The sequence below is a fragment of the Micropterus dolomieu genome, linkage group LG08 (assembly GCF_021292245.1).
Source record: "Micropterus dolomieu isolate WLL.071019.BEF.003 ecotype Adirondacks linkage group LG08, ASM2129224v1, whole genome shotgun sequence".
Classification (NCBI taxonomy): Eukaryota; Metazoa; Chordata; class Actinopteri; order Centrarchiformes; family Centrarchidae; genus Micropterus; species Micropterus dolomieu.
Window position 1 is genome coordinate 8707871 of NC_060157.1, and position 11389 is coordinate 8719259.

The 11389-nt window shown below is 41.8% G+C and overlaps 1 protein-coding gene across 1 annotated transcript in view; it reads left to right on the forward strand.

Moving 5' to 3' along the window:
* Positions 1–1004: 1004 nt before the first annotated feature.
* si:dkey-70p6.1 (uncharacterized protein LOC570575 homolog) overlaps positions 1005–11389 on the forward strand; it is a 16127-nt gene continuing 5742 nt past the window's right edge. The window contains exons 1-5 of the mRNA XM_046056955.1: positions 1005–1144; positions 6703–6930; positions 8060–8117; positions 8292–8370; positions 9430–9851. Of these exons, the coding sequence (XP_045912911.1) occupies positions 6797–6930; positions 8060–8117; positions 8292–8370; positions 9430–9851 (693 nt within the window). The 5' untranslated portion in view covers positions 1005–1144; positions 6703–6796. The remainder of the gene's footprint in view (positions 1145–6702; positions 6931–8059; positions 8118–8291; positions 8371–9429; positions 9852–11389) is intronic.

Here is an 11389-nt window from a genome sequence, read left to right on the forward strand (position 1 = left end):
CTTCACCCTGATAGGTAGTTGCTCCTCTTCAGTGCTCTGAAGAGCCAGTAGGTGGTGGTAGAGTGGTGGAGGTATGCTCTAAAGGTGTGTGAGAGTGGCAAGGTTGCAACAAGCAAAGAGCAGGACTTTACTGGAATACATTTAAAATATGCTGTAGATAAATAAAAACTACATAAATATATAAATAATGATATTAATATTTCTCAACTCACCTGTATTTGGGCCAACTGTCATTAAAGTGGAAAAGGCAAACGTGTAATATGGAGTCAAACCGGGTTATTAGAGGCTCCTGCAGGGGTCATGAACTTGTTGTGAAGCTTATATTGATCCATTTCCATATAAACTCACTCCCACATTTCAAGAGATCAATAAAGGCACCAACACAGCAACAGTTAGACCTGTTTCTTTGACTAACTCAAGCCAGTATGAGTACTATATCATAACTGTCTCATACATCAACTAGCCTAGGCCTATATGTTTCAGAAAATCAGACAACAATTTCAACGGATCAATTTCACTTTATATTCCTAAAAGTAACCTATAATTTAGACCATGAGTGTTCAAATTGCAGTAGCCCACAGACTCTAAATTGCCCCCTATTTGGCTCTGAAATTAACCAGAGCCTCGTGCACCTTTAGCAGGGACTGAGAAATCCTCATAAACGGGAATCATCCCATTCATTAGACGCAATTTCCAGTCCTTCCACGAGAGGACGCTAGAATCGAAAGACAAATTTAAAAATTGGGGGGTCTCCAGCTCTGACTGTGTCACATGGAAGCACAGTAGCTGAGCCGAGTGGATGCGAGTACAGATGGAGGGGGCTTGAGGTACTGTGGGGGAGAAACCTGGCACTTGGAGATAATATTGGAGATACAGCGGCGGCGGCGGCGGCAGATAGGCAGGTCAGACACTTCCCAGCCTTCCTTCTGGCTGGGGAGCAGAGGAGCGCGGACGGGGCGCACAAGGGGGTCAGCGGGCGCTCGGAGGATGTCACATGCAATATGCTGCATTCGTGTTTTGTGAAGCCCAAGAAAGCCCAGTTATCGCCGTTGATTGATTATGTTCGCGGAGAGCGCCTGGTCCGAGTGGAAGCAGAAGGAAGCGACCAGGGTTGATGCTGCGCCTTCCAAAATCTCTGAGCTGAGTGAGTACAGGGGTGCTATAGCGCAATGCTCTGTGCCCGTGGCTATGTGACAGGCTGGAGGGAGGGTGGGGAGGTGGGTCATTCATATGTGCCTATAGATTCAGCTCGATAAGCTGCACACACAGTCGGCGCACAGCATCTTTTATTCATCCAAGATATGTAGCCAATACCGTTTTGCATGTTTTCCTTTGTACTCGCCCTGTTTTCTCTCTCTCTCTTCTAAAATCTCCACTGGTCATACATTTAACACACAGACACGTGTGCACCCACCTCAGCGTTACTGCATTGCCTTTTTGCGATTTAAGCCCCAAATAACGGATTCATCAGACAACTTCGTTGTGAATTGGTATGGGGAAGGCGCAGGGAGCTTCCAATCACGCGTTTCTTCTGCGTAACATCCCTGCCGACTGTGAAGCATAAAGATAATTAACGATAGACCTTCCGTTAACGTTTGTACCCCCCACCCCCTCTCCACCTTTCTCCCTCCTTCACTCATAAACAGGGGGGTGTGGGGAACTGGCTTTGTCGTGTAAGTTGCCAGCTGACCTCGGGGACACCACGTCTTTTAACCATTCTCACTTTGATCTGGAAATGAATCGGAAACGCTATGATGATTACAGAAGAAAAGGAGGAAAGAATCTCTGGCGCTACAGGCTTAACAAAAAAAACATGATAAAAGCAGACTGCATCAGCCTGAAATTCTTCATTTTCTGTGACCATTCCCCCCCCGCCTCAAATCACACCCTGCATGCTTCTACTGTCTCAGCCGGCATCATTTGAAACCTGTTGTCACCAGCATCACTGCAGTTTGAGGTGTCAGAGCCCAGAGGCGCGGCGAGCCGGGCAAGCCGAACCGTCAACCATGGTGTGTGACTGATGCCTGCCGAGTGGGTGCCATCATGAGCCAACATACATACCCACCTCCCCTGTTACACATAAGCCCCTCATGGAGGATTTCTTTATTGTACATAACAGGCCCCCAGTGGAAAAAACATGATGCTGAATTCCCCTTTTAACTTTCAGCATCTCTGATGTTGTTCCGCCGTTTCAAGGTCCCCCCACTCTGTCAAAGCTGCTGGAAAGGATGTGAATCATGTGATCACAAGTCATTATAATTATTCTTTCATTTGCTGTGGATAATGTCAGGCGGTTTGTATCATAGGCAGCGTTGCCACAGATAAAGACAGAGCCTCAGCTTTTCTTCCTCACAGGGGCATGGTTAATCGTTGTTGCAAGCAAACATTTGACCTAATTCACATTCTCACACAATAGCAGTCTCCTCTCTCACCCCCCATCTCTCTCTCTCTCTCTCACACACACACACATACTCACTCACACACACTGCTGTTATTTGTGTCACACAGAGGGTGAGGGGTTTTTTTTGCTCCACATGAACTCCCAGGTGGTTTATCAAAACCTGAGCAGATTCAGGAGAGGCGACTGCTGGCTGGGTTTGTGGAAAGGAGCTCCAGTATTATTAATAATGAACACACATGTAAATGCAATGCTTGTTCCTAGAAAATTAAAGGCATACTGGTATTTATTGCAACAGCATGGGCTAAATGTGTTCCCACAAAATGCATTTTAAAGGGGATTACACCACAATTCCTTGCTTGAATTTATGGCCTCTTCAGGTGCCTCCAGCAGAAAACATGTGTTTTATTGTCTGAAAAAGTTAGAGTATGATCATTTGTTTTGTTTAAAAAGAAGTAGAAGAAAATATGATCTGATGATTTTATTGGCCAGTTGTGTCACCAATCATGTTTCACACTTTCTTTAAAGACATTTAATTGTTGAGATTAGATCCAAGTCAACAGGTGATGTGTTTTTTATCAATTATTCAGTCATCAATAGCACTGCAGCTAAAGGCTAATTTTCTTGATTAATCGATTTTGGTATAGAACACCAGAGAACAGTGAAAAATCTCCCAAGGCTTTGTTTTCAAATGTCTTAAATTGTTTGTTGTTGTTGTTTTTCAAATAAAAAACATCATACATTCTCTAGATCCAGCTTCTCCAATGTGAGGATTTTTCTCTGTTTTATGTATTTTTTAACTGGATCAATCAGTCAACAATAAGAAGATGCGTTTTTTCACTATTATTGTTTATAGACTTATTGATTCATCGATTAACCATGGAAATTAACAGATTTATCAGTAATTTTTTGTATTTTTTAGCAATATAGCTTGAAAAATTACGTAAACAACTAATCGATCATCAAATAGCAATCGACTAATCAGTTAGTTGAACTAATTGTTACAGCTCTGCGGTCATCCACGTTTTGGCGGTTGAGACCCAAACTTACATCCATTCATTCATGTGTCTTATAGAGCTGCAATGATTAGTTAATCAACAGAAAAAGTATCTGCACCTATTTGATAGTTTTACGTCATTTTCAAAGTAAAAATGATCAAACATTCCTCAGTTACAGCTTGTCGTTCGTGAGGATTTGTTGCTTTTCTTTGTCTCATGTGATGGCAAATTCAGTATTTTTAGTATTTCGGCCTGTTTTGACGACATTTGCCTTGGGCTTTCGGAAACTGTGACATTTTTCACGGCTCTCTGGTGTTTTATGGAACAAAACATTAATTGAAAAAGCATTTGGCAGATTAATCATTGATAAAAACAATCATTAGCCGTCCTAGTCTCCTGTTTGTCCACTGATTCAAGAAGAGAAAACAATATACAAGGAATAAAGGGTTATATGTTTTTTCTATTCAGAAAAATAATCTAAGCTCAGAGGTCCACTTGATAGTTTTTAGAGCTTTCAAATGCATTTTACAGTGTTTATTTGCTGATAGTTTGATACATTTACTGATCCCTAGGGATTATTTATATAATTATTACTTTAAAAAAATTTACAGTACAATACATGGGATTTAGTGAAGAAACCAGATATTAATGATTGATGATGTTCCAGTTTCCTTGACACATAAGGCCCCTTCTTAGTGTAAATAGCCTTCTGGTCTGTGATACATGGTCAGGGCAACACCTGGAAAATCTGCACCTGCAGTTTGTAACAAGCACACCAAGCTCCTCAAGCAAGGGGGGTGGGGGGGCCCTCTGTGGCCGAGGGAGTGGGGGCTTTGTTTAGCAGAAAAGCAGCCAGGGGAGGGCCATTTCTTGCTCTTGCTCTGAGCGCTACGTCCAATTGGTTGGCTCTGACGAGGCAGCTCTAGGGCCAGAGATTACACTGCAGTGCTGAGGCGTCACTCTGGCTGAACACCGCAGCCGGAGGCAGGGGGATAGAGGCAGAAAAGAATGGGTGGGGAGGTGTGGACACACTCAGTGAGACAGGGAAGGGAAGGGAAGGGGAGGAGAGCTGGGAACCTTTTTGGGAAATGTGACAGCATCTTCTTATCATCTACTTTCAGCGTCTTCAAACACCTGCCACAGGACTCCCACACACATCTTCCTCCCCTCCTCTCTCTCCTTTCTATTCCTCCACACCTATACCTTTCCCCTTTCTTCTCTCTCATTACCTTCTCCATCTCTACTCCTCGGCTCTGTTGTCAAATCAGCACAGATATAATTACACTGACACTGTAAATTAGATGATTGTTGCGTCATAGGTGCAAATGGTTCTTTAAAACAATCATATTATAGAACATATTAATAGAAATTATAGTGGGGATAATGTCAATGAGGAAACAAGGCAGTTCCTCTCTGGTCAGGATGCCCTGAACTTAAAAAGAAAACTACAAGGAGCGTGCAAAGAACCTGCGAGACATCCGTGGGTGAAATGTGGTGCAAATTGGATTTAATGCTGAGAAGAGTTGGGTTTATGGCTGGATCTGCTAAAAGAAATGCAAATTACCAAAGTCTGCAAAACTTTTACCACGTAGAGAGCCTGATAAACTTCTGTCTCTATGCTGTCTGTTCTAATAGAAAAGCAGATACATAAAGTACATAAGTAAAGTCTGTCAAATAATATGCTCACTGTCACAGTGAAGAAGAAACAGTCACAAAGAACAAAATAAAAAATCAGGGAAGACAATTCCACATGGATAAAACGTCAACATTAAAAAGGGGCAGTGAATTGTACTGTGCCGACCAGTGATATTGCAGCTATAGAAGACCACGCCCTCTACCAAGAAAAACACAAACTACAATATGGGTTATTTGCATAACTTTAGTGAGGTTTATCTAGCAAGTTACTAAAACATAATGAAGCCCTAATTAAGTTCAACCAAATTACAAAGTCACGGATCGATGATTTTAGAGAAGAGGAAACATACCAGCAATTCACGTTTTGGATGTTTAATCTTTATTAGGCCTCCTAGCTTTACAGATCTCTACTGTGAAGCTAAAACGAGACTATTTGAGCAGATCACTATGTTGGCTTCAGAAATGCCCACTCATGTTGTGATTTCTCCTGAAAAACAGCAAGGTATCCAAGCCTCTGGCAGGCTGTCAGAGAAGATGTACATTGTACGCCAGGCTACAGACAAATTGTTAAAGTAATTGGACTGTGAAGATTAAATTCTGTCTGGAAGGAAAGGATCTATGTAGAATCCAATACTAAAGTCCGTTGTTCAAGGATTTGATCATCAGTGAGGAGGATTGAGGAAGAGATTGTCTAAAAGTACAAGATCCATTATAGACTGTTGTGTTTGAAAGAAAATCTGTAGTTGTAAACTGAATAAATATATGAGAGTACATGTACAGACAGTTAGGTATTATCATCCCGAAACTTCAGTTCAGCAAGACTTTGGACAAAACTAGGCGGTTTATTTTCCCGCAATCTGCCATTCAGTCTTGTTGTTGCTGATGGACAAGTGACAAACACACATGAAAACACAGTCACAGTAGACAGATGGCACGATTTGACAGAGATTAGAACAGGCTTTTTGCTTGGTCTTTTTGTTACGGCTCTGTGTTTTTATTGTTTACTTCAAACATATTACACTGCCAAATGTGAAATTGTCTGGCAAGCAGCAAGAAGTAGAGGAGAAGCAAGAAAGATGTTTCTTTTCTGCTCTCTCTGCTTTCATACTTGTCTCCTTAAGTGTTTCAGGTTACTCTGCCTGCTGGCATGTTCAGCTTTGCCATGACTCATCGTATCTTCTCAATATATATGTTTGTTTGTGTTTGAATGGTTAAAAACATAGGAAATTTGTAATTACCCATATGCATCCGAGCTGCTTCCTGAAAAACAGATTAGCAGTAGATTCTGAGGGAATTGTGTTCAGATATAGAATTTGTTTCTGGTTTATTTCAGTTTGTTGAATATATGTATGATTGCTGGATTACTTTAAGTACTAGCTCACTTTTCAATCTAACTGAAAATCTTTGCCGGTGAGCAGGTATGTCTATGTGACACACAAAGTACCATAATCCCTCAAACAAGGTTAAGCAGAAGCACATGCCGGAGGCGTAATGTCTGTTCCCTTCACTGCTTCAGCGCTGGACGGGACTTCTCACTCTTCAAACTGCCGCTTTCCTTCTGCTTTTTGCAGTGTGAATAGTTTAACTTCTGGTTCTGCTGCTTTGTTAACCTCCTAAATAAAGGTTAGATAATTTTGTAATTAAGCACCACTCTGTGCCTTCTCACTGCAGATCCCAGTGAGACTGTGGCACTTCCCTGCGTGCATGAATTGTAAGGGCGTGAGTGTGAGTGTGTGTGAGAGCAAGTGAGCGCCAGCGCTCCCACATGGCCTCCATGCAGGACGGGCTGAACTTCACGGCTCCTCCCTACGGCAAGGTCCTGCTGCTGGGTGCTATCGCTGCTGCCTCAGCCTTTGTTGTCACGATCCTCATCGTGGTGCTCTGCGTGGGCTGCCAGAGGTGAGAGCAGGCACTGTGCACGCACGTATGACCACACACACACTGATACACACGTGTGCTCATTTGCATTTGCAGAACACTTTGAATATTTACACACACCAGTGGTGGAATAGGTAATCAGGTCTTTACTTAAATAAAGTTAACAATACAAATAAGTGAAAATACTTCATTACAAAGTCCTGCATTCGAAATCTTACTTAAGTACAGAAATATTGTCAGCAAAATGTACTTTAAATATCTAAAGTAATGGTCCTGCAGTACAATGTTGCCTGTGATTGATGTATTATTATAGAGAACTTTATGAGACTGTTAATATTGATGCATCTGTACAGTTTATGCATGCATTTTACTGTTGTAGCTGGTTGATGTGGAGCTAGTTTACCTAAGATACATACATCAGTTTGGTAGTTTAGCCCAGTGGGTCCCAACCTACGGATTGAGCCCCTCCAAAGAGCCACAACATAAGTCTGAGGGGTCATGAGATGATTAATGGGAGAGGAAAGAAGAAAACCTTCAGATAGACCAACATTTATTTGTTTGTTTTTTGTACTTTTCACTAATCTTTGATTTTATTTAATTTTTTTGAAATATTGGATCATTTAACCTTCTGATGTTTTACCATTAAGTTCAGACGAGAAATCACCCATAGACATTTGAAATGTGACAAGGGGCCCCCACTAGACACTGATTTTTCAAAAGAGGTGACAACACAAAAAGGCCAGAACAACTGGTTTAACCCATAACAACTAATTGTATTTTATAAGCTTATCATATTACTATTTTAAATGTAAAATATTAATCTGGAAAATAACCTCTATCTATAACTGTAAAATGAATGTAGTGAGAAAAAAGTATATTTCCCTCTGAATTGTAGTGGAGTAGAATTATAATGTAGCAAAAATTGGAAATACTCAAGTAAAGTATCTCAAAATTGTACTTAAGGACAGTACGTGAGTAAATGTACTTCATTACTGTCCACCACTGGCAGGCCCACACACGTGCACAGTCATTAGATGACTCATACACACATGGACTGTGACTCAAACTCTGCACATGCACACATTCACAAAGAAGTGCATCACAGTAGTAAGTGTCAACCTGTGTGACATAGCGGTTGTGTTCACCACAGGAAAGGGAAGACACACAATGTTCCTGGCGAGGGTGGAAAACACCGTCTCATGGACATGGTAGGTATCAAGAAACATGCTCCTCCATGTTCTTTTTTTGTTTTTTTGTGTTGCAGCAGATCTAGCTGAAGCAACTCAATTCACCAGGGAACAATATCATTCAGAGGACATCTCTTCAGTCTTAATTAGTGTTTAACTGGCCCTGTGTGTGTGTGCGTGTGTGTGTGTTGTCAGGGTATACTCAGGCAGTCGAAGCTCCGGTCCATCAGTAAATCAGACACTGAGATGAACAAGATGACCTGCAATGGCAAAAGTGAGTGCATCTTTCACATACAAATTCTGACCTGTGTGCTCTGTAAATAGTACCTCCGTGTTGTTTGGTGAAAACCTTGTTTCTCCTAAAAGTCAACTCTTCTGGAACTAAACAATCTGGTGTTGTTTTAGCTGCATGACAAAGCACTTTTGGCATCGCTGCCAGAGAATTTGGGGGGAATTTTCTGAGCCGCAGGGGTTGAAAATTGTTCTCAACCACTTGAGCATGAGATTTTTCATCTTATATGAGAGCATAATAAAACAGAGACAGTCGAGATACAAAGTTTTCACCCAACAGAATCAACGTGGTGTGTGAAATGGAAAAATGGAAAATCAATTGGAATATTTAGCAGCAGATCAATAGCGTGACAAGTAAATGCGTCAATGGAACAATCATCCACAGATAAATCGAACTGTAACATGTTCTGATCTGTCTGGTTTAGCTTCATCCTCATTAATTAATGCCAGGCTAGAGTCCTGTAATAAAGCAAATAAATATTTAGGTATATGTTTAACATTTGCACCGATCCTTGATCAGTTCTTTTGTCCACATGCTCAGTATCTGATCCGGCCCTAAATTCATGCAAAACCTTCTGTAAATCTGTAATCAAATTTAAGTACACTTTAGAAGAGAAATTTACCCTAAAACAGAATTCACCTTACATTTACAGCTTAGTCTTATTCCACTGGACTGTTCAATCTTGATTTGTGAACACGCATCTCTCTCTCTCAAAGACAGAAATCAGAGAGCCAAGACAAGTCCTGGAGCTCCATCACTGACAGTCAACAGGGAACTGTGTTTGTGGGCACTGTGACAGTAGCCTGAGAGGGTTTGAAGAAATATAAGCATATGTCCTACTTCATTTTTGTCCTGCTTCCACTGCAGTGGAATAAAGTCAATTTGGATGCATTTTCTCAAACATCTACGTCAGCTCCCAGTTTACTGTCTGCGCCAGATTTTCCTGTTACCAGTGAGAGATTTATTGATGTTCGAAATGTTTGCTGAACTGTCCAGTGCATGAGGAGTAAACGTATGTGAATTCTGTTTTATGGTGGACAGAGGCATCTAAAGAGAAACGTCCAGCAAGCATGGACCTTCTACTGCTGCTCAGCCGCCGGTCTAACTCTGATCTCCGTTCTCAAGGCAGGCAGCTTCCTCAGATCCCCTCTGGGACTGGAGAGGAGGGAGAGCACACTTACTCTGAGGTGGGCCGACGCTCCTCCACCACACGTACCGACGATGCCCTCTACGCCATGGTAGGCAGGGCCGGGCAGACAGACACTCCAGCCCCTCCGGCAGTCCCCGCAAACACTCCGGCGCCCCCGGACCCAGACGGGGATGTGGAAGGAGGGCTGCCTGAACCTGAGGCCCAGGTCATGTCTCCCCCTCATCCTCAGGAGACGGCCGAGTATGCCTGCGTCAGGAAGCTGAGGAAGGCCGACAAGGCACCACAAAAGAGGGACAGTGGGACGGATATGGGGGTGCCTCCAGCGCCACCTCCACGACACGCTCCGCCATCACATCCTGCTCCTCCTCCACCACACCCCCACAGCACAAAGTTGCCCCGTAGAAACGTGGACGCCTTCAACGTCCCGGCATTCCCAAAGGTTGGTGGAGGAACTTTTTTTGTATCTGATGATTTAAAAGAGTTCATATAATGTTTTGAAGTTCATACAATGGAACAGTAGTTAGACAAGGATAAGGGACACTTAGTAATAGCTTTGTCTGGAACATGAGATTCAGTTCTCTGGAAAAAGCCATTAAGTGAACCTTATGTTAAGATTGTTTAAGGAAAAAAGTTCTTATACAGGGTGAATTTGGTTTTAACATTGTGCCATTTAGGATATAAGCAAGTAATTATTAACCTTTAAAACACATCATTTCAGGTGATGGAGCATTGACAGATTTTTTTTTGAGATGTGGGCTTGAATTAGATTTTTTTTATATGTTTCTTAAATGTGACATAATTCCCACATAAATAACACGTAATAAGTCTCTCATAATGTTGATGATCTTGTACAGGATTCAGTTTTATGGGCTGAGGGAGGTCAGCAAGTGATGACTGGAGAGGGAGAGAAGGTTTAGAGCTAAGGTGGGTCGCTAGTGGTTTTGCAGAGGTCTGACTGGAGCAGGTAATGAGATCATACAAAGCAGATTAAGACTGAGTCGATGCCTTGTACACTGAGGGTCATTGATTTTTAGGGTAAAATTGTCAATTTATTTATCCAGGCTATTGGCTTGATGGATGGCCATTCAGAATGATTAACTGGATGTGTTGTGATAGTTTAATACAGATATTCATGCTCCTCAGAGGAAAAGTCCTACTGGCTTTGGTGATCCCCTGACTCTTCCAATAGCGCCATCATGAGGTTCACATTTGTGTTTTTTAGTAAAATATCTTCGCAACCATGGGATCGATTGTTATGAAATGTGTTCCTCCGCTTAGGGTGAATTGCTAATAACTTTGGTGATCCTCAAGCTTTTCATCTATTGCCATTATCAGGTCCAATTTTTAATAGTCCAAGACTTTGGTTTATGACTAAACTCCTGCAAAATGAATGCTTCATCAGCCTGAGCTGTAGTTGGTCGTGTACTTGTGGTTAGTGCTATTTAGCAAACATGCCAACACATCAAACTGAGATGGGGAACATGGTAAACAATATAACTGTTAAACATCAGCATGTTAGCATTATCACTATGATAAAGCTATGATCTCTATTCTGGTGTTAGCGTTTAGCTAAGTAGAGTCTCACAGAGCTGCAAACATGGCTGTAGACTCAAAAAAAAAAATACAAGGCTGCGTTGTTTCTGGTACAAGTGAGATGTAAAATACAATCCTTAAAGTCCACTTTGAGTAACAGATCCGTAATTTAAGGTCTTATTTTTTTAATCTGTGGTTGGGACAATTACCTGGTAAGCAGTAAAAATATAGCGTTCATATTACAATGCACACTTTGATTGGCCACTGCAGAACCGTACCAGATGTCACTTTTAGTCAAGTTCAGCCAGGTTCAGCTTT